This window comes from Rhineura floridana, chromosome 4 (genome assembly GCF_030035675.1).
Source record: "Rhineura floridana isolate rRhiFlo1 chromosome 4, rRhiFlo1.hap2, whole genome shotgun sequence".
Taxonomy (NCBI): Eukaryota; Metazoa; Chordata; class Lepidosauria; order Squamata; family Rhineuridae; genus Rhineura; species Rhineura floridana.
This window is the reverse complement of record NC_084483.1, coordinates 44,430,970-44,458,818: the sequence shown is the minus strand read 5'-3', so window position 1 is coordinate 44,458,818 and position 27,849 is coordinate 44,430,970. Positions and strand designations below refer to the sequence as shown.

Sequence of the window (27,849 nt, the reverse complement as noted above, 5' to 3'; positions counted from 1 at the left end):
GGAGAAGAGAAAAACATAATGGAAATGTTTTCAGAAGCAGTCTATCATATACTGAAATTACCTTACAACTCTAGATCAGCAAAAATCAGAACATACAGAGCTGAAGCTGGCATACAGTTCATGCTTTGTTCTCTGTTTTCACAACACCATGAGTAAGGGAATCAGCTGACTTGTTTCAGTTGACATTTCCACTATCTTATTACTAGTCTTCTTCACAATCCACAAAGCCTTTCCCCCCTCCAATTCATTTACACCAGTCTTGTTGCATATATACATATTGCTGTTGGCTTTGCTGAAACAGATCACATCCTTTATTAGGGATGCCAGATGAAAGCTTCAAATATTCCGGGTCCTGAGGTCTTCTTCTTGGTAATCACTCGTGACCGAGTAAGATTGTCTTCCAAAATAAAGTCTTTAACAAAGGATCTGTCTGAATCTGTATCCACCGCCGATGTACCAGTTCATGACTAGGGGCTTCTGGATTTCACAGTTCTGCTGCCGTCGCCATTCGCCGATCGCCATGGGACTTTTGTTATGGAAGACACCTGTACGTGAACTTGTTCTATGTGGAGAGATCGGCGCACAACGATCAACACACAATCTTGACAGAAAAAGGCTTTGATCCAATGGCATGGGTACCATGAAGATTGGAAGTCCTTTATCTGCTGCAGCCTTCATCCGCCTTCACAGCCATTGTAACATACACATTGTTATCCTCCGCCTGTTCTGCCGTTGAGGACATTCTTGGATCGTTCTTTGTCTGGTTCCTCTCCCTTGAACTTACCGCCATGGGTGACCCTGCTGAGAGTACATGACTCCTGATGGCATTGCTCATAGGCTTCATTGGAACACGCAAGCCCACTCACCACTACAAGGTGACGATCTAGCGAGGGGGGTCCTGAGGTACCGGTACATTTACTCTGTAAAGTGTTCAGTTACTTTAATATACTGAAATAAAGAGATGGGATTTTAAACTACAGGACATTTGGCCAGCTCTTTCTTTACCTGTTAACATATAGATTGGTTGCTAACAGTAGTTTACTAGTTATAATATATTAACTGGGAAAGAATGTGTAGAAAAAAATGCAAGCTGCATAACATAACACCAAGCAAGTATCAGTTCATTAGGATTCAGAATTTTATGTGCACTTTCTAAGAATACAAAGGCTATTAAGTACAGCCTTCAAATGCACCTCTTACATATAATTATGATAGGTCCTTGAAGATTCATGTACATTTATTTATATTTTATTTTTACCCCAGATATTCACTTCAAAAACTCTTGCAGAAGTTACACTGAAGCACTAGACACTATTGTGGAAATCATGTATATGTGCAAGAAAAGCTTCCAAAGTACAGTTATCCAACATTTTAGATCAAAATATATAATTACTCTTTAAAATAGTAATTATTCTGATCCAGTGATCCCTAACAGGCACAGGAACTCTGATATGTAGAAACCCTTCCCTGCTAGAAACCATTTCCCCGTTCTGGTCAATTGGATTTGGAACAGATAAATCCATGTGTGCACAGGAATGGCCATGTAGGGCTGCCTCCTTCATTCAAGTGGAGAGGGAATCCCATTAGCTACATTAAAATGCTTAGATTTGATTGGTTTATGCCCTAACAAGGGTAGCAGAAATGACGGAGCGCAATAAGTGTCCACTAAGTTAAAACATGAATAAACCAGCTTTTATATACATTTTATAAACACCTCCCCCCTCCACTTATATGTATTATGTTAGCCCTCTTCTGGTGTTTCAGAAGAATGCGAGAGGACTCGAACTGGGGAGAGACGAGGGGGGGTGCATGCTATGTCCTCCCCCAAAATCCTTGTGCCAGGCCAGGGTATGCCCACTCAACCCAGCCTTTCAACATTGAATGGGAAGGTCTGAAGGGGGCTTCTAAATGCATTCAGCCGATCTCAGCATTCCCACTGGCAACAAAGCTTCTAAGTATGTCCAGCTGAATGCACCTAGGAGCCCCCCTTGAGATCTTCTCATCATCATAGGGAGGTGGAGAAAGCATGCCCTGTATGTACACCTCAGTTTGAGCCTCATATATTATTTATGAACACCTGAAGAGGGCTTTCGTTGAAAGTTGCACCTTTTAATAAGAATAATAGTTCAATATAGGTCAACGTAGGCCACTGCCTGGCCCATTCTCTTAGTGGTTAAGTGTGTTGGACTTGGGCCTGGGAGACCTGGTTGCTAATCCTCACTCAGTCATAAAACTCATTGGGTGATCTTGGGCCAGTTACTTGCTCTCAGCCTAGCTAACCTCAGAAGGTTGTTGTAAGGATAAAACAAGGAAGGGGGAACCATGTATGAAAATGGGAGGAGGGAGTCAGGAGCTTTGTGTGCATCCCATAGCAGCTGAAGAAAGAAAGGGTGGAATCTGAGAGAACCCCAGAGTTGCTGCCCACAGAAGCGCCAAGAAGACTCCAAATATCACAAAGGCCAGCAACAATGTTCCACCTTTGCAAGAAAGACAGGATATAAATGTGATAATAAATAAATGATCCTACTTACCAGTTACTTTGGGGATTCCCTGCAAACGAGGAACAGGGAGTGCTACTATGATTCCCAGATTTGTTCCAACCAATAGCAAGCCATGACAAACCAGGAGACTGGTCACAGAAACACGTTGCTGCCCTACAAGATTTAAAGGGTACTGAATTACTCCCAAACCAGGATTGTTGCATTTATTTATCTATGATTTCTAATATTTTTAGGCTGTCTTTAAGGAAAAAAGTTTTCTCAAGGCAGCTTAGAAGATAAAAGCATAGAACACAATAAATAAAGCCAGGAATAAACAAGAAAATAGTCAGTTATAAAATTGAACTTGCCGCCAACAAAAATATTTTACTACCTACTACTACTTTATTCAACCAGGCCTTTTCAGCTGTGGCTCCCCAGTGAGGTCTGTGTAGCACCTTCACTTACATCTTTTTGTCGATAGGCAAAGATTTATATTTTTCCCAGGCTTCTGATAGATGGATTATACTGTTTTTAATGAGTGTGCTGCCAAAGCTTCCTGTGGCTGTTATGTGGGTTGCTGTTGCTTTGTTTTTATAGTATGTGTGTGTGTGTGTGTGTTTAACTGTGTTGCAAATCACTTGGAGATCTTCAGGTAACAACTGACTAACAAATCTAATAAGTAGTAGTAGTAGTAGTCATATTTTGGTTGGTTTAACAAAAGTTGAACAATGAATCAGTGTTGTGGGTTACAGACTTAGGCTGCAATCCAATACACACTTACCTGGGAGTAAGCCCCATTGAATCCAATGGAGCTCACTTCTGAGAAGACATGTATTGGATTGCACTATTAGCATGTGAAAAGGGCTCACTTAGCCAGCGCTTAAGCCAACCAATGTTTATCTTTACTTTTCAAGATGCTATCCTATTGTACTTCTGAAGAAGCAAAACAAACATGGTTTTAGAAATGCAGTTAAAAAGAATGGATTCAATACACCTTATTAAATTTGCATACTGTCTACTGTTCTATGATAATTAGCAGTACAAATCGCATTTGGTGGGACTACTGATTCCCACTTGGACCAATTTCCCACATTCTTAGCATTATTTCATGGAGGAGGAGAATGTGGGCGAATTCTTTTAGTTTATTGTACTGGCAAGATGGTTAATTTAGGCAACTTTAAGAATACATCTAGCAGGCACGTAGCCTAATCTATGCATGGTTACTTAGAAGTTAAACCCTATTGAATTTAGTTGCAGTGTTAGGTTGTATTTGGATTGTAGAGTTGCACTGTTCATAAAAACACATTTGTTTTTTGTCATCTGCTCCATCCAATACTCTAATACACAAGTTTTTACTTGTTATATTTACACCCAACACAGCCTTTCATAGCACCCCTCCAAATAACACACTCACCTAGCTGTCTTTTAGGTAGTTGGCAGAAATACAGGATTCTATTGAATAGCTACTTTGGCCCTCAGATACCCTCTTGGTGTCCACAAAGGCACCCTCCTGCCACTCCCATTTTTTAAAAAGTGCTTTTTTTCCAGGCCATGTTGGTTGAGTGGTGGTGCCTGTTTTTGGGGAGTGGCCAATTTTTTAAATCTGTGCTTTATTGCCTTTTGGGGGTATATATATATGTTTTGCCTGTTTGGGAGGGGTTTCTGGGCATTTTCATCTCTCCCCCCTGTGAAATGAGCATTTAGTAGTTGACATAGCACATTTCCAAATGTGTCCCCAGGCTCAAAAAAGGTTAGGGACCTCTGCCTTATTCTAATTTCCAAACTTTGTCACAAATGATGATCCAGCAGCATGTCCTTGTGTGCTATTTTCTCTCTTTCCTTTGCCCATATCTTCTAGTTCAGAATAAGACTATCTCAGCCTAGGGCTCCACCAGATTTTGGTTCCCCTCCCATTTATTCATTGCACAAGGAAACAATTGTGTAAATGTGCAGTTCTTCCACAGTTATTATATGCATCTTCAGGCGTAGTACATTTACTTTAGCAGGAAATGTGTTTTTTAACCTTTTCCTTCCTCCAGCTGCAATCTGAAGTGGTGAGCCTATTTTCCATCATGTCATGCAATAGGATTTGTGAAACTATGTATTTTAGTCTTGCATCTTTTTAAAGGTACTACTTAGAAACTACGCATTTCATTTTGTATTTAAAGGAAATTACTTATGCATCTCCTTTGGTTGGATATTAAGCAAACAATAAAACATTCATGAAAGGAATAATGCTGGTTCTCCAAAAAGCTGAATGACCAAGTTCTCCATCAGAACTGATCAGAGGGGTAGCCTTGAATGAAACTGGGAAGTCTGCCCTTGCAGTCAAAAGGTGAATGACACTAAGATGATCACAGCTGGAAAGAAGTGAAGAGTGGAAGGCATCTGTCAGGAGAAAGTCATTAAACCTCCCAAATATCTCCAGAAGACTTGTTTGTCAAAGTCAAAACAATTAAACATGAATTAAATATAATATTTTCTTAGGAAAGAAAATAATTACAGGGTTAATGCCTAGGGCACTCCCACCTCATCAAATCCCTCTGAATGGAAGCCTGTCATTATTTCATTAGCATGTAGATGTTTATCTGTATTACCTTTACGAAAAATACAAACACATAATTTTGAAGCGGACATGTATCTAGTCCAAGATCTATTTCCATGTGCACCCCCAACACTGGGAAGAGGTTAAAACCACTCATTTTTACAGATACCTTCATAATGGTATAATTTAGATGGTCTCAATCTGCCACCCAAATGAGCATGTCCAATATTGGGGATGGGGGAGGTGGATCATAAGGGATTTGGATCCAAGTGGTGGTGAGACAAGAAGATATGAAAGGTTAATAATGTTGCTGATGGATTCAGGGAGCAATGTGACTCTAGAAGAGTTGGGTGGAGTAAGAAAGGGGAACCCTACTATTTCCTGCTGTTGGCCTGGGAAACACTGTAGTTAAAAATGAACAATGTTATTGCATAGTTAAAAATGAAAATTGTTTTTAGAAATATAACCTTCACATTCTGGTTCTAAATGTTAAGGCTTAAAGACAGTTATTTAGACAAATCAGATGACCATAAAAGCCCTTCTTCCCTAAAGCTCTGCAGTGCTAAGTGCAGTTATGTTCACTCAAGACCACTGACAGCTAAACTACATGTTACGGGGAAGCCATTATTTGGATTCCTGATAATTGCATTTCAGGAAAAAAACAAAGCTAAAGGGGACCTGCCAATTTCTTTAAAGCAGCTCTGGTTTGGAAGGGGTGCTGAACTCTTTTCCAGATCAAAACGGTCCTCTCCTTCCCAAGCTGATGTTTGCCCACAGGGGAAAGGATACTGGCAACTCTGTTTTTTCTACTGAAGGGCAACTGAGGGATACATTTTTGTTAGGAAAATGGTGGAGAGGGAAAGGAATAACCACCCCTTCAGCTGAACAGATGCTATGGAGAAACTGGCAGGACACACCCCATTTCTCTGTTGCATTTCAGTAAACACAAAAGGCGGCTTCATTTGAAATGCTCACACTTTGAAAACATGCACAGTGGTGTCACTAGGGTTGATGTCACCCGGTGAGGTAACTCATGGTGTCACCCCATGGACCTCCTCCCGTACCAGACCTAGGGTGCCTAGGGGCGTGGCGGCTCTGGGTTAGGGTTGCCATATTCCAGTTCCACAAATCTGGCAGGCTAATTTGCATATTATGCAAATATTTGCATATTAATATTTGGATTGTCCAGTTGTTTTGTTTTTGTGCCTAGGAATTACCACCAAAAACTGGGGAAAGATGTGAGAAATCTTTTTTTAAAAAAACTTAACATTTTCAGCCTTAAATGCCTAGACTCTGGTTTCCAACACTATGGAATGTTGATTGATTAAGAGGATTTACATCCTGCCCTTCTGCTGTTAGAAACAGAGCTCAGGACAGCTTACAAATATAATAAAAACAATAAAAATGCACAATCAATATAAAAACATAATAAAAACACAAAATAGCAACAAACATAAAGTAAGTCAGGTCAGCAGTACAGTTAACCATTACATATACGATATATTTCAGAGATGTGGTGGGTGGCATGCAAAGAATCTGGGTAAAACCCGGCTAACCAGGCAATATGGCAACTCTACTCTGGGTGCCACCCCCCTCTCATGGTGTCACCCTGGTGCGGTCCGCACTCCCCACACCCGGCTAGTGATGCCGCTGAACATGCACAAGCATAGCAGAATGTGTATCCATTTCTCTGCTACATATCTGGTGACTGTGCAAAGGGACCCTGTGTATGTACAGATATATTCACAAAGGGCTCCCCCATGCTAGGAGCATTTCTGATTGGCCCACAATACACTGCACTTGGAGGAAATGTAAGCTTATAGGGCCCATTTTAACCTTGTTGAAACACGAAGCTGGCAGAGACACAAAGGGGGGGGGGAATCATGTGTACCCTTCCCCTCAAGATCACTGGGACCCTAAATACAGTTAGTAAGACCTTTTCTCCTTTTGTTAGTGTTTCCTGCCACTAGTTGATGGCAACACAAGAACAGGCCTTCTCAGTGGTAGTCCCCTGCTTATGGAACTCTCTCTCCAAACAGACACGCTTGGCACCATCATTATCTATCTTTAGATGCTAGGCAAAAACATTCCTCATCTCCCAGGCATTCAGTATTTAATTTTTTTGAGGGCTTTTGACACTGTAGCCTCTTTTAGGGGCTGGGTTATTCAACAATCTTATCCATGTATTTTTTTAAAATTTGTATTAGTTTTATATTGGTTTTAGTCTTTTTATTGTATGTCACGTTGGGTTCATTTTTATGAAGGAAAGTGACGTATACATTTAGTAAAATAAATAAATAAAATATAAAAGTGTAGAAGATGTGCTTCCCCAATTGCCAAATAACTGAAACAAAGCATGCACACACACCAATTACAAAAATATGTATTTTGATTGTTTGTCTGTCTACAGTATTTGAAAATATCTGTGGATATTTTCTGGCCCATTGTTGATCATCAGTACTTGGATGACATTAACACCTTGGAGAGGGAGGAAGAATCAAGGCCTGTCATGGCACATCAGTGCTACAGATATGCCTAACTGCTGAAACAATAGTATTTCTGCATGTGAAGTTTGCAAGCAATTATCCAGGAATGTAACATCTTGAATACAGGAGGCAAGTTTGGGAATAAGCAATCAGAGATGAGGTCAAACGGAAATCCCGTGCTCTGAAAATGATGGAACAACTGAAACATGAGGAAACACCTGTTTGGGGACATGAACTTCTAACACAATATAAAATTAACATAGGAAGGTAAATGCATAAAATTATTTATGTGTACTCCTCTAGATTAAGTACATAGGATAAGAGAGTGAGAGGCTTTTTAAAGTCTCCATTTGCTCTTGTCAAGAATGATTCCTGATTGGTTCAGTTCATGACATTCAACAGTTCATAATGAGCCCCCAGGGGATACATTTATTCTACATGGGACTCAGGTGGTTAACAGTGGTAGTAAAACTCTTCAGGAGTCACAACCCTACACATGTTACATTGCCTCCTCTAATGGCACTGCTTACAATAGTATAAGGATGCAACATTTTACTCAGCAGCTCCATTGGTATAAAGGTGGACATGGGCACAGGTATGTATGCACAAGAAATCAGTTTGGACTTTTTAATGCTTCTGAAAACTTGGGTCATTCTGACACTTAGAGCAATATAAAAAGTGCACTCCCATTTGAGACTCTTTGCTACCATAATACTGCTAATTTATATAAATATAGGGAATGCTAATCAGTTATTCAAAGCGCTTTACATACATTGTCGCAGTAATCCTTACAGTATCAGAATTCCAACAAGACTCCTTGCAAATAATCACAATTTCAACCAATGAAATAGGTAAATATCTGAACCAAGGATTTCTTGCAGCACAACTCACTGTATAGCCACTATGCCGCATCACCTCTCATGCTATTTATTATCATCTAGGATGAAAGCTGGACCTTTCCTTCATGGGTAGCTCTAGAGAGACAACTACACGGAATCATTCTGGTTCCAAAAGGTATTTGAAGGACAATCTTGGGGCACCAGAAAAGGCTACTCTGATATTGCCAATTTATGCACAAAATCCTGTTTGGAGAAGCAAACTCTCAGCATTTCCAAATCACATAACCTACATGCCTCTGTGTTTCACAACCGCTCAAATCTACCCACCTCTTTAGATGTTTTCCTTAATGAAGACAAGTTAATATTTTGAAGGGGTGGGGGCTTATCGCAAAAATGTGTTGTTGAACTACTTTCTTTTCCTATTGAGGAAATGGTATGTTTTCCTGTCTCCCTTCTGTTTCCAGGAAACACATGTCACACCACAAGGCAAAGAATGGAAATTCTTTGTTACATAGGTAAGCTGTCATCAGTTGTTAGGGGAACAAATCAAGGATTCCTGCAGAGTCAGCAGAATTGTTCGGAAAGGATTATGTTTAAAATTCACATAAACACTGGGAAAATTGTTAGTTCATGAAATTGCTCTAGCAATTCAAGGAGAAATGGTTTCATGAAATTGCTCCACCCAAACTGTTACAACTTAATGACCTCTTTCTTTAACGCGAGCTTAGAGGAAATAAGACAGATAGGTGTGCTACCCTACCCTCACCCGGTTGCACCAGGATAAATTGAAGTTGTATGGGTTATTTTTAATTGTTAATCTTACAGCTTCTAACCACCCCTATTGTCATGGGCCATGTAGAGAACTCCTACTAAAGTGGGTGAGAGGAGGAAGAGGCCTAGGATCCTGGGGAGGGCCCTTGTGGTCTGCAGACTAAAACTGGAGACGACTTCAGTGATCTGGTCAGCCCCATCCTCAAGCCACTGCCAGCTGTCAAAGAGACAGGGCTGGCCAATGAGCCCCCTCCCATCATGCCCCCAGAGTCTGCCACCCCTCCCAAGTCACCGGCAGCGCCTCTGCCTCCAGGGACAGAGGAACAAGACTCCAGGCAAAAGTGGAGGAGGGAATTAGGGACTAACTGGCCAATGTGCCTCCTCCCCCATTGCCAAGGACACACTGGCAGCTGCACACATGCAAAAGACTGAGATCGCTCCCCCACCTGTGCAACTGAGAGTCCGCTTGCTTGCCTAGTCTCCCTCTGACAGACAGTTCTCATGCAAGTAGTGAATTCACCCTGATCCTATTTAAGTGGTCCTGGGGGAGTGAAAGGTTGCTGTGACAATGTCTTTGCTTGAGTAGCCATGCCTAGCAATCTCTTGTAATGTCACAGAGACCTGTATTAACTGAAAGCTGATCTATGAACTGCTCTAGTGTCAAATTTTGTATTAAACATAATGGAGAAAAGCATGTCAGTGGTTCTGATTCCAACAGGGTAGGCCTGGGCACCTACAGAGCAGGGGTGAGACGTGTCAGACCTAAAGGCAAATGCGGCCCTCCATGCCTCTCTGTTGGGCCCTTGGGACTCTTCCAAGGCCACACAACACCTTTCACTGGCCCTACTCTGTGCCCTCCTTGAGTGCTTTTGCCTGGCTTGTACTGTGATAATGTATCTGTTGCTCGCCTGAATGGAGGATGACGTTATGGGTAGATAGGATGTAGTTACCCAAGAACATACGCAGAGCCTGATGGAACAGGCCAATGGCTCATCTAGTCCAGCAACCTGTGGCCAGCCAGATGCCAATGGAAAGCCACAAGCAGGACCTGAGAGCAAGAGCACTCTCCTTTCCTGTGGTTTCCAGAAATTGAGAAACATACTGCCTATGACTATGGAGGCAGAGCATAGCCATCATGCCTTGTAGTCATTGATAGCCTTATCCTCCATGAATTTGTCTAAGCCTCTTTTAAAGCCATCCAAGTTGGTGGCCATCACTGTCTGCCATGGGGGAGAATTCCATAGTTTAACTATGCATTGTGTGAAGAAGCACTTTCTTTGGCTGTCCAGTCTTCCAATATCAGCTTCATTGAATGTCCATGAGTTCTAGTGTTATGAGATAAGGAGAAAAATGTTTCGCTATCCACTTTCGCTATGATATGCATGATGATATACACTTCTATCATGTCACCTCTTACTTGCCTTTTCTCTAAACTAAAAAGTCCCCAATATTATAACCTTTCCTCGTGGGGGAGGACAGCCTCTCCCATGTGTGGCAGAATATAGCTTACTATACAAAAGGTAAGAGTCACATTTGTTGCTCTGCCCACTTTTGCCTCTGGCCATGTTCACCAGTGGCATGCAGCCACAAGAAGGTTGCCTACAAGGGAATGTGATGGGATGAGAAATTTTCCCCACCCTTTATAGAGGGTTTAATCTCAGAAAGTCAAGGGAAATCTTTCTTTTTTTACTACTTTTTAATGTAAATTCTAGTTATGAATATTACCACTAAATTTTATCATTCCAAAACCATAGTCATCAAAGTGAGCATCATACAATTGTTTCTTCTTATGCACACATATAATGGGTAAGTTGCATCCTTAGTGCTACATCCTATAATACTAGTCTGTTAAGAGGATGGACAGTTCTCTTTTTCCCCAAGATGAGGTTACAGGAGTTATCCTCTTTCTCCATTCCTCTAAGCCCAGAGATTTTTGAAGTGTGGTCCATGACACGTGCATGCCAAGCAATGCCAACCTGCTGCTACCTAGCAACAGTTCCCCTTTCTCTTAAGCGTTCAGTACAGCTACAGAGTGTTGAAGGAATCAAGTTTTAATTTAGAAGCTTTCAAGCAGACCTCAACATATTGACCATAATATAAGCTGTTGTGGGGCTCATAAAAGAAAAATGGTCTGCAATACAGGAGTTTTAAAAAACTGGCGTGCTAGGAATGCCATTTCAGTTCAGAATGGAGAGGCACAATTAAGGGGCATTATTCCCTCCCACTCCTTTCTTTGCCCCTTTCTCCAAGGTAACTTATAGCAAATAAGCCCATTAATTGCTCAAGTATTATTCCTGATATCAACAGTCTAAAGCGAAAGGGAAGAAATATCAAAAGAAATAATCAGGCAGCTGGTTAATTTGGGTTTACAAGTCTCTCGTGTTGCTAAAATCGGATTCAAAGGATTGATTTATCTTGGCATCAGTTTTGCCCCCTCTCTCTGAAGTATTTTCTATAAAGTCTTAAAAGTATGTCATTCTCAGCAGTTTTCCTTCCACCCAGAAGCACTTTCATCCTCGGCAAGTTCATGGAACTGTATGTGTGTGCATTCCATGTTATATCCTCTTGCTTCATGAATCCCAGCTTTTCCCACTGAAGCAGGTACAAATCAAGTTCTTCTGTAGCCCCTCCCACAAGGTCCTCGACAGAGATAGAACCACAGATGCACAAAAGCTTTACTCCTTTTTCTCATTTTACATGCTAAATATCTTCCTTTTCTCAAGGTATATCACATGTATCTCAAATGTCTATCATGATTCAACGAACTGTACTGAAACTAGGACTGTTTATTTAAAAAGAGGGGAGAAAATCTCCAGATAAAATAAGAAGCAGCTGAAATGTTATGGTAATGACACCAGGGGATGGATGGAGACATATAATTAACACAAGTTTTTCAACAGAAAAGCACAGTTTACATAATTTTGTTTTATTTCCATGGCAATGATAGCTAAGACTAAATATTTTCCAGTTAGCTTTCTTTCTTCCAGCCATTAAAAATACACAGAAATACTCACTTCTAAGCACAACACAAAAACAGTTCACCCTTCACAGTACAACACATTGATTCCTTTTGCACAATGACAACAAACCTAATGAAAAACCTGCTTGAACTCAGGGCAAAGATAGAAATGACTCACTAGTTTGTGTGAGAGTCAGAAATCAAGTCAGAAAGGGCTATGGGGGGTGGGGAAAGCAAACATGATTTGGCTAAACTCAAACATGTGATATTTTGAAGCTAATAAAACCATACATGAGATAGAAGGACTGGCAGTGGATGAGGATGTTCTATTATATTTGTGACCAGTTAAGAAACAGCCCCCCCCCTGCACTCTCACATTCACTAAAAAAGCATACACCTATTTGCATAAGTAGAAATCCATGTGCTGACAGGGTGTGGTAGTTCAATACTGCCCCAAATGGCTACCACTGGGAGTGTTGCATAACACCAAATTAGAGAGACAACCACCCCCAACAACCTTATGCTTGCCATGGAAAGTCAGCTATGTCCTGCTGGTCCAGATTGTGGAGATCACACAGTATTGCTTACACACCCATCCACATATAAAATGATGCTTTCTAATAACAGGGAGCATTCTTTAGTAAGAGGGAAAATATACAAGGTGGCCAAATCACATTCACTATCATTTAAAATAAATTGCTTTGAACATACTTGCACATTTCACCCTATAATTTTCTTTCCAGAAGGGCTAGAGACTTACTTTTTTAAAAATGAAAGCTCAGACTCTGGGGCACATGCCTAGGAGCATCAGTGAAAGCCTTTGTGGGTGCCATGGTGACTATGGGCACTGGGTTGGCAACCCCTGCGCTAGAACATTGCATGAATTACACAACTGAAACAAAACATGGATACAATTAATAAGTGTATATAACATTGGTACCTGACAACATATTGTGAACAAGAGTAGCAACATTCACATCTTGGAGATGCTTAAGGGTTTCAGTGTGGAAAAGGCGAAGTGTAGATCCTGATGTGAAGGCAATCCAAATCCCAACTCCTGCCACAGCCATATGAGAAATCACCATCCCTTCCTCTTGATGAGCTTCAAAATGACACTGAATAATAGAAGTAACTCAAAGTCACATAGTAGAACAAAAACATCTGTCATATATAGTTTGTTGTTTTCTTAAGGAAAACCATATATCCACTGTAAGATGGCTCATTAATGAAACACTCTCTCCCACAACTCTCTTGCACAACATGCATGGATGAAAAACACAGAGATGATCATTTCAAAACCCTAAATGCTCTTCACTCAATGCCTAATTAAAATTGCATTGTAATACTGGGATTCAGATGTTCTTATTAAAGAATAAAAACACATCACCCAACCCCAAAATACAGGGGCACATTCAATGGTGTTGCTCAGCTAACAGTAAGGTTTCCATCAGCAGAACAAGGGAGGGCAGCAACTGTCAGAAGTTTCCCTTTTCCTCTCCTGTGCCCGCAACCTCCTTAAATATGCTCCAGAAGGTCCTCAAACCCTCTGGAGCATTGCGGGGGGGGGGGAGTCCCTTCCTGTTCCACTGACAAAAGCCTTGCTGTTGGCTGAGTAGCACAGCTGGGTACAACCCACAGTACATATCAATCACCAAAATTAGCAACAGAGCAAACAGAGCAACTAAAGAAAAAGCCAACAAAACAAGGGTATTTAATATATCCCCAGAATACTTGAAGCAGTGGGCCTTGTCAGAGTGCAGTTGGTAACGTGTCCCAAAGACACAGGGCCACTATAGAAAAGGCCATCTCCCTTGCAAAGGCCAACCTGACTGTTGTTCATCCAGATTTCCTCAAAATTTAACCAGAGAAGAACCAATCAGGTTTATTTATTTATTATTTGATTTATATCCTGCCCTTCCTCCCAGCAGGAGCCCAGGGCGGCAAACAAAAGCACTAAAAACACTTTAAAACATCACAAAAACAGACTTTAAAATACATTAAAACAAAACAACTTTAAAAACATTTTTTTAAAGCTTTGAAGGCATCTTTTAAAAAAAGCTTTAAAAACATATTGTTTTTTTAAAAAAGGTTTAAAAACATATTAAAAAGCAATTCCAACACAGAAGCAGACTGGGATGAGGTCTCAACTTAAAAGTCTTGTTGAAAGAGGAAGGTCTTCAATTGGCGCTAAAAAGATAACAGAGATGGTGCCTGTCTAATATTTAAGGGTAGGGAATTCCAAAGGGTAGGTGCTGCCACACTAACGGTCCATTTCCTATATTGTGTAGAATGGACCTCCTGATAAGATGGTATCTGCAGGAGGCCCTCACCTGCAGAGCGCAGTGATTGGCTGGGTATAGAAGGGATAAGACGGTCTTTCACGTATCCTGGTCCCAAGCTGCATAGGGCTTTGTACACCAAAACTAGAATCTTGACCTTGGCCCGATAGCAAATGGGCAGCCAGTGCAATTCTTTCAGCAGCAAGGTGATGTGTTGACGATACCCTGCCCCAGTGAGCAGTCTCGCTGCCGAATTTTGCACCAGCTGCAGCTTCCGGACCAACCTCAAGGGCAGCCCCAAATCGAGCACATTACAGTAATCCAGCCTGGAGGTTACCAGTGTGTGGACAACAGCGGTCAGGCTATCCAGGTCCAGAAATGGCCGCAGCTGTCTTACCAGCTGAAGCTAGTAAAAGGCACTCCTAGCCACGGAGGTCTCCTGGGTCTAGCGACAAAGATGGATCTAGGAGCACCTCCAGACTACGGACCTGCTCTTTCAGAGGGAGTACGACCCCATCCAAAACAGGCAACTGACCAATTATCTGAACTCAGGAACCACCAACCCACAGCGCCTCCATCTTGCTAGGATTCAGACTCAGTTTATTGGTCCTCATCCAGCCCACTACCAAGTCTAGGCAGCAGTCCAAGGTTCACACGGCCTCTCCCAATCCAGATGTTACAGAGAAACAGAGCTGGGTATCATCAGCATAGTGCTGACACCTCGCCCCAAATCTGATGCCAGAATCCTGAAACAATTATGGAGCAGAGCTCTGCTCATCCCTAAATATTATAACAAGTTACGGATAAAATGGTCTAATTCCTTTAAACTACAGATTTCAGCCCACCCAAGACATGGACATATTGGTTCAAATATCCACATGGCATATATTCTATCTGAAAATATTCTGAACGAATTCAGATAAGCAAAAAGCTTATCCACTTGAATGATAAATGGTGGCAACTCCTGTTATATCATACTGCAGAAAAGCACAGTTCTCTCCTTCAAATCAATGGGAACAGATGGCATCATCCAAGTAAAGAACAAGGCAAGGAAGCGGGGAAAGGCGGGAAATCATATGGCTAAGAAAGACTGTATTAATTTTGTCAAATCAATTTACTAATACTAATCATGAGACGGTTCATTCAGGAACTGAAATATTCTGTTTTAAAATCAAAAGTAATAAAAGGCAAATAGCAATTTCTTTTTTTTTTTTTCAATAATTTTTATTCAGATTTTCATAAAACATACAAGACAAAATCATAAAACATTCAAAGACAAAAAACAAAATCAAAAATAGTTAAACAAAAAGAAAAAAAGAAAAAAAAAACAAAAAAAAAATAAAAAATAAAGAGTAAAATATTGACTTCCCATTTGTCAAAGATCAAATCAGTCATAAGTCTATAATACATAACAATCCTGTCCCTTAAGTCATATTATAAAATCACTTTCCTCCAGTAGTTATCTTACTTAATCATCAAATCTCATAAACATTACTTTATTCTTTCCACAAAAAGTCAAAGAGAGGTTTCAATTCTTTAAGAAATATATCTATCAATTTTTTTTTCCAGATAAGCATATCGATTAATCCATCTCATTACTAATTATGATAATCTTATTGTCATAACCATAGTCAAAATAAACATTTCAATTAATCCATCACATCAGAATCTGTTAGGTTCAATAATTTCAGTAGCCATTGTTCTATTATCTCTATTAATTCCATTTTCCATCTTCCATCTTCAGTAGTCTTGTTAAGTCCAGTAATTTCAATATCCAATCTTCCATTATCAGTATTCCATAATAATCTTGCTGTCAAAGCCATAGTCATATAGTAAGAGTCGGCAAATAGCAATTTCTTGACTGAACTCTATGCTAAAGGACATTTAAGATGGATGAAAAACTGAGTTGTACAGAAAAGAATGAATGCTGATATTAGGGATAAATTAAATCTTTAAAAGTGGGTTATCTGAGGATCATTGGTTGCTGTGATACATCATTATGTAACACCATGCAGTCTTATTGCTTTCTATATGATTAATATAGGTTAGAAAACATTATGGATATTAGTAATTTCAAAGCTGATCTAGATGCCTCTTGAAAAAGAAATGAATATTCATTCCAATTTAAAGATAAAAATACTGAGTAGAGTAGAAAGGAAACCCAGCACTAATTAAAAAGCTTTATCACTTGCATTCTTGGCTAGGACATGTGAACAAATATGCAGACACCTATGCCTTGCTTGTAAGCTAAGTCATGTAGGCGATACTATTTCATTTACTGACATGGTCTATGCTACCATCTGAGAGGCTCAAGGTTCTTGTAAGTTTATAGCAGTTCTGACTATGGGTTGTATCAAACTAGGTCTTCCTCAGAGTAGACCAACTCAAATTAATGAACCTAAGTTAGTAATGTCTATTAACTTCAATGGGTCTACCCTGAGTAGGACTATCATTGAATAGGACCCTATGCTCTTACCTTAAGGTAAGATGATCAAACACCTCTACTTAACAGTAAACTTTCTCCCAAGTAAAATGATGGTGAGGGCCAGCTCCAGTGCAGAATACACAATTACATCTCAACCAGGTAAGGAGGTATACACAGCCATGATGCCAGTCCTTCTCTAGGGAACCTTAGCTGCTAATCAGTTTCACTTGAGTGAAGAGACAAGGCAGCTGGTGGACTTCGCCAAACCCAAGGAGGGACCATGTTGAAGATCTGGATTTAGTTACTTCCTGGGACAGAGAGGAATCACCTGCGGTTCTTAGTATTAGTTGCACTCTAAGGAAGTTTATTCCTCAGTAAGCTGTCTACAGTGGAGCTGCAAGGGTTGAAATTATTCTGAATCTCTCTTAGTTTTTTCTTAGCCACTTCTGCCATTTACTCTCAGGATGGAAATAATCAAATATATTGTGGTTGCTTATGCACTAGAGCCCATTCATGCTGCTAACGTATTGCTCTAACACAATCAGCTGAAACTGGAAACAGTATCACACCATAACCATGCCTCAAAGCCCATCACTACAGGTATAGCCCTGGTAAGTTTACTCCAAAGTCAGTTTTGTCCAAAGGTCCTGCTTCTTCCAAAAATTGGTCGCTTCACTAATTCTTCCTCCTTGCCCTTTTCTTTAAAGAGGCTTCTGCTTCTTGGCTTACTAACTCTAGTTAGTTTTTTTCCTTCAACAGCATTTCTAAATTGTCCCTTTAATTTGTCAGTTACTGCTCCTCTCCAGTGGGTCCCTTAAATACTAGTTTCAGCTTAGCTGTCAGTACAATTGCTTGTTTGTTTTTTAAAAGTGATATTTTGATTGAAAATTAAGAAACAACCAATTCAAGGGCCAAAGGTATCAGGGAAATGATTACATAAAAGTGCTAACAGCATGCAGTAGAACCCACTTTAAAAGATGAAATGTGGAACAACTAAATTTAAGGGCAAGCAGAAGGGAGAAGCGAATGGAACTTGTATCTGAGTAAAGATACATTAGGATCTTACTTTGGGGTCAATAATGGGCAGTGGGGCAGGGCAGTGACACTCACCTGACCTCCAGGTGCCTGCGGCCTGCTGCATATTGGGATGAAAAGGCGGAGGGGCAAGGCTGCACAGTGTACAGTAGGTCTCCACTCATACAGCGGGTTACGTTCCAGACCCCTGCCTAAAAGAGAACCCACTGAAAAGCAAAACTCCATCAATAAAATGACGCCTGATGCCCAAAAAATGTCGTAAAAGCAGGACAAGTGCCGTATGAGTGGGGTCTTACTCTAACTGAAAACGGCCGTATTAGTGGAACGCCAAAAAGTGGGCTGCTGAAAAACGGGGCCCTACTGTATTGGCTCTGCCCAGTGCGTTTGCACTCGACCCTCCCCCTCTCTGTTGCGTTATGCAGCAGTAGTGGCATGGGCAATCAGAAGTCAGGTTAGCTTGGCTGCCACACCCTGCCACCCGCTCCTGCTTTATATACAGGCACTGCAGAAATGCTATAGGGAATACATTGATTTATTAAGTCACATGTGGAAACACTGTTTTAGTTGTGCTGAGGCAAAAGAGCCTCAGCAAACACTAAAGGGAGCCAGTGTGATGTAGTAGTTAAGGTGTTGGACTATGACCTGGAAGACCAGGGTTCAAATCCCCACACACTCATGAAACTCACTGGGTGACCTTGGGCCAGTCACTGCCTCTCAGAGGAAAGCAATGGTAAACCCCCTGTGAATACTGCTTACCATGAAAGCCCTATTCATAGGGTCGCCATAAGTCAGAATCAACTTGAAGGCAGTCCATTTCGTTTTTATTTTTTTTGAAGCAGTCATTCTTAACTTTATTTCAAGGCTACAATAAGGCATGTAATATAGAAGTGGAAAAGTGGTGAGGGTGGGGATTTGAGCCATCCCCCCTCCGGTGCAAGCCTCTGTCACCATGGTTCTTAACCTGTTTTTGGTCATTCACCCCTTTGAGAATCTGAAGAAAGTTATGGACCCCCATAAATAAATAAATTTTACTGCATTGGAAATTGGGTGTGGGGGTTTTTTGCAACTGGTTTGCGAATCCCCTGAAGCCCATCCATGGATTCCTTTGGGTCCACAGGTTAGGAACCCCTGCTCTATCAGATGGAGTCTATTGGTATACAAAACTATCTCCCAGTTTTTGAAATGAGGATAATATATAAATACCTTAAGTAAGTAAAAATACCAAATGTCACCTAATTTCTCTCTTTTTAAGATCTACTTTTTCTAAGAATGTTTATTCTTTTAAATCATAGCTAGCTAAATGCTGAGTAGCTCTTTGGAATAATTCTATTAAATTGTTTGAGCCACACCAGAGGGAATAGCAATAAAACATATTTTTAAAATAGTTTTGTTCAATATACCAGTGTTACATTTTAAAAGCCTATGAAAGCAACAACAATAGAACTAATCAAAATAAAATGGGAATGTACGAATAGGTTACTAACAAATTAAGGCTGCAATTCTATACTACTAACTTGGAATAAGTCCTATTGAACTCAATAGGACTTACAGTGCAATCCTATACATGTCTACTGAGAAGTAAGTATTGACAAACTTAAAAATTCACATAAGAAAAGCAAAAAAGCAGCTGCAGTGAAGAACATTTGTGAAAAGACAAACAACGATCTTAAATGTTTTGATTTTAAATTGGAGGACGACGCACATCAAAAATAGCCACCAACAATATTTTATTTTAAATGCATATACCCTATTTTTTATGCTCAAAGCAGCTTCCATCAAAACATACTGACTCAATATAAAACATATTAATACAACATAACCAATAAAAAAAACTTGTGAGATAATGCAAATCAGAAAATTAAAAATCCACAACCAAGTATCTTCAGAAATAGATAGGTTTTATACTGTATACAGGAGGCAGAAAAGGAAAACCAACTGTGGACTCACAGAGATTACTGTTATTGCCCCAAGGCTCTGGAGTTAAGGCCCTGTTCCTTGCAACTGACCACCTCATGCTGCACCGCAAAGGCACTCATGCATGACCATCAGATAAGCATCAATGGGGTGAAGGTTCACATAGGGCATGTCTCAGACCTTGAGATGCTTTGAAAACTAAGCACCAGCAGCTTAAATTTGGCCTAGAAGCTAGTAGGCAACCAGTGCAATGGCTACAAAGCTTGTTTGATGTATTAATAACTTCACAGTATCTCAGGAGGCAGACGGCAACAGTATTATTTTACTCTATTAGGAACTTCAAAATCATTTCAGGTGTCATTCCACAAAGCACATTAGAATAGTTGATCCTGCTGTGACATAGTACATATTTAGTTGCATTTTTTAAAACAAAGGAAACAAAAGACTTTCTTCATCTGTGTGCTTACGTTGTATTTCTTTTTTTTTTTTTTTTCCAATAATTTTTATTCAGATTTTCATAAAACATACAAGACAAAATCATAAAACATTCAAAGACAAAAAACAAAATCAAAAATAGTTAAACAAAAAGAATACATGGAAGTCTGTTTTTTTCTGGCTACACATTTTGTTACTTGTGAGAAGCTATAACATACTTACATATAGGCTGTGATGCAAAGCATGCACCGGGGTTTAATGATTTCCTTTTACCATCGGGGAGGACACCCCACAGATTTGTACACCCAAGAGAGGCTTAGTGCAGTATACAACTATGGGAATGGGGAGATCAGAAGCTCCACTGTATTCACAGAAGCACTCATGTGGTACTTTGGGTCTCAACATGGGAAGCTGAGTTTAGGTCTCTTTCCCCCTCCCCAAACACACACCTGAAAAATGTAATTTATTTATTTTATTTTATTCTGTCGATCTATCTATCTGTCTGTCTGTCTATTTATTTATTTATTTATTTATTTATTTATTTATTTATTTATTTATTTATTTATTTATTTATTTATTTATTTATTTATTTATTTGTTTGTTTGTTTGTTTGTTTATTTGTTTGTTTATTTGTTTGTTTATTTATTTGTTTGTTTATTTATTTGTTTGTTTATTTATTTGTTTGTTTATTTATTTATTTGTTTATTTATTTGTTTATTTATTTGTTTATTTATTTGTTTATTTATTTGTTTGTTTATTTGTTTATTTATTTGTTTATTTGTTTATTTGTTTGTTTGTTTGTTTGTTTGTTTGTTTGTTTGTTTGTTTATTATCATTATTTTTACCCCGCCCTTTTCCCAAAACTGGAACTCACGGCAGCTTCCAGATAAAAGAACACATATAATTAAAAACATACAAAAGTCTAGATTAAAACAGAATTAAACTATTTACAGTATTACAGTATTAAATTACAGTAATGCTCAGGCCTCCGCAGTATTTGTTTGCTCTTGTCATTTCATAATACAGAATTTTAAAAGAAAAACATTGTTGGAAGTTATTGTAACAAGGAAGAGGGCATATTGATACAGAAGTATTTCATAAGCAACCTTCAAAATTCATGGGAAACATAGGCAGTTCACACTGACAGGAATGGACACCTTATAGTAGGCAAGGGAATTTTTTTCTCTTCGGAACTGCCCCCCTCCTTCCTCATTTCTTCCTGCTACTTCTGACCCCAGAATCTACACAGCTACACTTCCTCATCCTCACAGCTAATTTGGGAGCCAGTTTGGTATAGTTTCCGGCCCTTATGGAAGCCCTACAGTGGGACAAGCATCTCATATGAAAGGTGACAGAGGTCCAAATAGCTTAAGAGATGCTGGCTACTGAAGCTGAGGCCAAAACGTGCCCCAGCAAAATGATAAAGGGTGGGGGAGAATAAGCTGTGAGTTTGGACTGAAATAAAAATCCTAAGAATTTGCTGAGCTTAGAAAGTTGTATTCTGCTTCCATCCATGACAAGAGATTAGAACACTGTCATCAACTGGAAAACTGGACAGCATGTCCCCCCCCAAAAAATTTATGGTCTATATTCTAAAAGCCAGGAACGGTGCAAGCTCTTACACAGGTCTAGCTAGAAGTGTAGGGTGGTTTTTGGCGTAGTCTTTTTTTTTTTACCAATCCACTGGAATGAATCTTCCTGGGTTCAGTGATAATGTCTCCTTGCTGTACCTCAAACATGAAACAGACACACACACCCCAACATCCAATCAACTCCTGCTATTATAGTTTTGTCTCTGTTAAGCAGAGACTGAATTATTTGGCAGGGATGCTATAGTTCCCAGAGGATATAATCTGTAACAAGTTAGGAGTTACCACAAGCTTGTTACTTGGTAGAAAGTACAAGCCCCTCCATCCCACCCAGAAATCTAATTACTCTTCCCTCTTACCCAGCCCCCAAATAAAATACTCACCCCCCACATCTGACCTAGATGGCAGGTGGGGGAAGGAAGCCAGTTACTATGTTATCTAGATTCCCTTGTTTCTGGATGGGGGCTTGTGCCACATTTGTTAAGATTCAGACCTTTATCGTTGCCACATCTATTAGCAAAAGGGTTATATGCTTCCATTTATGAAGTCTTATTAGAATCTTATTAATTTTCTGCTAGTAGAAAGAAGAAGAAGAATTTTTCTCAGTTTTGAAACAAAATGTACTAGGCTCTTAGGTGGTTAACTATTAGCTTTCTTCAGTGAACAAGCAAGAGTCTACCCTGTTGGTACAGCTGCTAGCATTTTCCAAAGGCGTTACTCTTATCACATTCTGACTTTGCCAGCTAATTCATTATACTCCCAGACAATGCATGCTTCATTCCTGAAATTTATAGAGACAAAAGGCCATGATCATACTTAAGGCAGACCCATGCTGCAAGTTAATTGTGCAGTTGTTCCATTTCTCATTGCTTATATTATTGGCTTTAATCACTTCTTATTTCCACCTCTCCCCCCTTCCATTATGTCATTCTGCCTTGCATTATGCTAGAGCAATTGGAATGTCCTTGGCCTACGAGAGCAGGCTGTGCTAGTCTGCTACTCTCCTAGGTTATTATTAACACAAGTTTTTTGGAAGGAGCTGTGCTATTTGGAAAAATGGTCAATCAACTACTTAAAAAAAGAAAAGAAGGCTATTCTTTCCCAAATATTATAGGATGATGCATACTATATACCTATGAATATCAAGCTCACCAGTGTCCCAAACGACTTTTAAAAGCAATTACCAGTTCATTATACAACACAACTAACACACACATGCACATGGACAAATAATGCTATAAAGAAATGGACAGTGTCCCACACCACCTCTCTCATTTGGATAACATTCTTAAATCCAAGCAGCCACAGAAACTAACAGCCAGTTCCTGGATTCATTTTTTTAAAAAGCATCATTACATTACTTAATAGAACGAATTTTTGCAATAAGAACACAACTATAATCTAGCATACAACTTTAAACCTTGCATATCTCCCTAAAAGGGATGCGACAAGCACTCTGACTAGAAAAAACAATGGATAGCCTTTAAGGTCAGCCTTACAAATTAGTGTCAGTCACTCAACCTCTCCACACTCACTCTCTCTTCCATTTGCTATTATGGCTGCATGTGAACTTGCTCTCCCTTTCTTCTTCCAGAGAAAGGACACCCAGAGCAATCATAGTGCTCTACTGTTTCCCCTGCCAAAAAAACACCACCACCACAATTTAGTACTATGATTGCTGCCCATTTGGAGGAAATCTATATGTTTCCTCTTCCAGAAGAGAAACAGGACATGCATATGCCCAGCAGTTGCTGTGCAGATGTTTTCCCATCTCTCTAATAGGAAAAAAATGGCATGGCAGAGCTTTATGGTTATTGCTACTCTCGGTACACTCCTTGGTAAAATGAAGACACCCCAAAGCATTCTGCTGGATTTTGCTGTAATTCCAGTCCATCTTCACTTTCCTCCTCTCCAAAGGAGGCCTGTATTTCTTTCTCAAGCTATCGTGCTCTAACTCTATGGCAACGCTAGAGCTCCACTACACATTTTGAATGTCACAGCCAAATCTTTCAACGCAGTGGCGCCTGAGATGACCCACCACTGTTACAACATCACATCACATAGTTTGCATCTTTCTCCACCCCCCACGTATACCCAGTACAAACTCTTTTGTGATTCTGGTCCAAAGAGTCGTGCCAAAGACTGAACCATGCTTTCTCAAGCATAGCAAGTTCTGTATAATGGGCACCATTGTTCATGAGCAGTGACTGACTTTTAACTACTCTGAAGGAAAAAAGAAAAAGCAGCATCCAGGCATGCTACCAAGGAACACAGGGTATTTTTTGTTTATTTGGCACATGTCAGATGGCTTTGTTTTTAGAAGTTGTAATGTATTTCATCCACTCAAAAACACTGAACGGTAGAATTGTTTTACATTTATGCTGCAGCACTTTTTTCCCAACACTGAAAGAAGCTCCATCTCATAACCCCCTTGAACACTGGGTTTTCTGTGCGGCAGACACCGACAAGTTGGAAGTAGCAGCCTGTTAAGTGGGAGAGCAGGCATACCAAACATGCATGCTAAAACAAACAGGAGAAGCAAGTAATCAAGGACAGCAGAGCCACAGCCTTAAACCCAAGATTGTATTATGGAATCTGTTTGCTATTAACAGTATCCTTTTGGAAGGACAAACATATCGCAAATGATGGAATTTAAACAATGCAACAGTATTAGCACCCCAATCCTATGTACTGCTGTGCTTGCACAGGGACACCTAGGAATAAGCACAGATCCTGATGCTGGGCATCACCATCACTTCTAGATTTATATTGGGACTTGGTACCAGTGAAAGTTTAGCAGCAGGCACAGTAATTGAGATGGGTGATTCCACTGCCCAAGAAACAGCACAGTGGCACCATGGAAGGGCACTTGGCCCTGCGCCTTCCTACTCCAGCCCTGGCTTTGTTATAAGCAGCCTTTCAAACACATTGGAACTACAGAGGCTGGCACAACCCTGTTCCAGCCTTAGTATGCAGTAAAGACTTCTGGGGATTCCCTGTTTTGCTAAGGGTAGTCCTTATCAGACCTACAGCAAACAGGGGGTGGGTGAGAGAATTACCATTGTTAAAAAAAATTAAACTATTTCTAGTTACACATACACACACACATTATAATCACTGAAATCACCGATGTCTTTGCAGTTGGCATTCAGCTTCCAGACAGCTTAGACCAAAAAGCTGTATTTAAGTTCAGCCAACCTCAGCTTGAATCTGGGATTCCAAGAGGAGGATTCAAAGTATAAATACACAGCAAGGAAGAACAGTGGGTAGGAAGCAACAGAGATGCTCTGGATCTCTGTTTGTTCTTTTGCCTTGACAATATTTAATATGTGAGAAAGGCTCACTGTGCTTAAGGGTTTTGTTGCAGTTGTTTACCAAGGACTGCTGCCAACCTTAACGCAGAGACATGATTGCGCTTGTGCAGTGAACTGAAGTTAAATGATGATGGGACATATATTGGTATGCCTGGGGGGATGACAAAGTGCAGTCAAAGTGGGTGGCAGGCATGGCATGAGGGAGTCCCTCCTGTCCACATCACAGACTCAGAATGTCCCACCTCGGAAACAGCATAAGGGGGGTAATACCAGACAGGAACTGTGCCTCTCTTCACCCCAAGCTTTATAAGGAGTGGAATGTGGGCCTAGGGCACAGCTGTGGCACATTGCCCCGCTTGCACTGAATTTCTGGGTTCACTTCAACCTGCGTTTATTATGGATACAAGATTGGTTGATTAGCAGACCAAGAAGGGAATCTTTTAACAAAGTTATTAATTGACAATTGATCCTGTGTGTGCACACGCGGGCAGAGGTGTTTTCCTCAGTGGTGTGTACGCTTCTTGAATACTAGGCAAGGAAGCTGGCATGGAGGGTTTCACTGAACTGGTCTGGTGAATGGGAAGGGTCAGCAGATCACAGGAAGGTGGTCATCTGAGGACAGTAGTTGTCAGCCTCAGTCAACTTCTTACATTATTCTCCTAGCTCTTAGGAATGCTGGGGTAGGCCTGAGTTCCTGTCCTCTAGTCACAAAACTGTATATTGATAAAATTGTGAACTCAGTCTAGAAAGTTCAGCATATTGTCTGTCTATTCCTCCCTGCACCCTGCAGGTATGATTGCAGCTTGAATTTCACTCTGCTATTCCTCCATGAATATATAACCTGTCTAACATTTAGTACTTTGGTTACCTCAGAGTCAAGGGAGCAATAATATCACTGCTCATTCCCACACGGCCAGGGTAATGCAAGAAGACTTGAATCATGCATCAGAACACCACCATCACCCACATACCAATTCACATTACCCCAAAGGCCTGCAAAGGCTCCCAGGGTCATGATTCTACCAGACCAGACTGTACCAGACCTTTCATTAAGGAAAAAAGGGGGTACCAGCAACATTTACATTTAGTAAGTTTATACTCTGCAGCAAAATTGCATCCTTTGTATGTCACATGTCTTTTTCTATCTTCAAGCAGAAAAGCTACTAACCAAATTAAAAGTAACAGAGACAATGACAAGGATCACAGAGAGAGATCTATTTACAAAAAAACAACTGATTACATTGCAAGGTATCTCTCATCCAATCTGAATAGCTCAGTGCTGCAAATACGATTCAGTATTGATACCTGGCCTAATAATTATGCAATCAGGGCTCAAATCAATTGCATTATCACACCCATCAAAGTCTCATCAAGGAAATGCTTCTTTGTTATATAAGCTAAGACAGAAGGAAGAACATTTGCATGTGAAGAAGCCTTTGTGCTACAAGAGTCACATCTAATGCTGCCAGGAAAACAGGAACAACAGAGATTTCTACTGGATTTCAAATTCTTTTTTAAAAAGAGGTCTCATCTTTGCTTCAGATCCTCACTTTAAAAATGACTTCCTGCTGTTAGATGTCACATGACAATATGATGGATGGAGGAGAGAGTCCTCCAAAGTAGGACTACAGTTTGGCAAAGACAACAGAGACACCAAATACAAAGATTACAAATTGCAGAGAAGCCACTAACAAAAAAACTAACAACTGACACTTCATCCACTCTCAGCAGGTGAGGAGTGCAAATTTCACCTTCCTGCTCTTCCTCCTTTTGTACCCTTCAATAAGTTAACAATGGAAAAAGGGAATAGCAAGAGAGGAGAAGAGGAAAAAGCAGACATGGGGCACTGCTTTAATCATGGAGTATTCATGCTGGCATCCAGCTTGCCTGTCTCTGTTCACTGAGTGTTTAGACTGCCAGTTGTCAGGAGGAACAGCAAGTGTAATGAGCCTTCTGCTTGTAGAACCTTAAAGCATGACTCATGTGTAGGAGTCCTCTCCTTATAGCCTTAGCTATGATGGAGTGGGAACAAACCAGATCACAATAAAATGACACTTTTTCTACAGATTATACCTGCAGGTGTTATGTATTATAGTATTATATGAAAATAGTTTACAAAAAAGACATACTTGAAGGTTTCTTTTTCTTGCTTTTTTTTACCTCTACAGTATGAGTCTCGGTACTAGTTATAAAAATTTGTCCACCGGAAGCAGCCCAGATGGTTTCTTCCATGACAAGGAGACTTCTTACTGGAAGAACACCCAGGTTCACTATTTTCTGAGGCTCTGCGTTCCAGGTTCCATCTTGAGAGAGAGAGAGAGAGAGAGATGTAACAACATCATTTGGGGGCAGATAAGAGGAACAACAACAAGATTTGCAGTCTATTTTCATATATAATAATGATGTAGTCCTTCTTGCCTAGAATGCATTCCATTCTTTTCTTTTCTCTGCCATACTATGGCCCCTATTTAAACTAGTTTTGTGAGGTTTTTATATTGCTTCAAAAACCTCTTTGACCAGAGTATCTGTGGTGACAACATATACCTGACGGGGGTTATAGTAGCAGGTTACAGGGGCTCAATTCATAGCTGTGAGCTTTAAAAAGACAAAGTATCACATGGGAGTTGAGGCTTGCCTATTTACCTGAGCCAGTATAACAATAGAGTGAAGGGAACAGAGAGAGGAATCCCTAACACCATTGCTATATCGGGTGGTGCAGAAGAAGTAATAAAACTGTGCACCCCTCAGCTAACAAGTAATGTGGGGAGGTGAGGGATG

The 27,849-nt window shown here is 40.2% G+C and overlaps 1 protein-coding gene across 6 annotated transcripts in view; it reads right to left on the bottom strand.

Moving 5' to 3' along the window:
* Positions 1–27,849, bottom strand: part of ARHGEF10 (Rho guanine nucleotide exchange factor 10) — a 164,303-nt gene that overhangs the window by 5,066 nt on the left and 131,388 nt on the right. For all 6 annotated transcript variants that reach the window (XR_009762151.1, XM_061622894.1, XM_061622897.1 and 3 more), the window contains 3 exons: positions 27,232–27,374; positions 13,021–13,195; positions 2,532–2,654 (listed from right to left, as the gene is read on the bottom strand). Coding sequence is in view for 5 of the 6 variants with exons in the window: in XM_061622894.1 (XP_061478878.1) it covers positions 2,532–2,654; positions 13,021–13,195; positions 27,232–27,374 (441 nt within the window). In the remaining variant the exon portion in view is untranslated. The remainder of the gene's footprint in view (positions 1–2,531; positions 2,655–13,020; positions 13,196–27,231; positions 27,375–27,849) is intronic.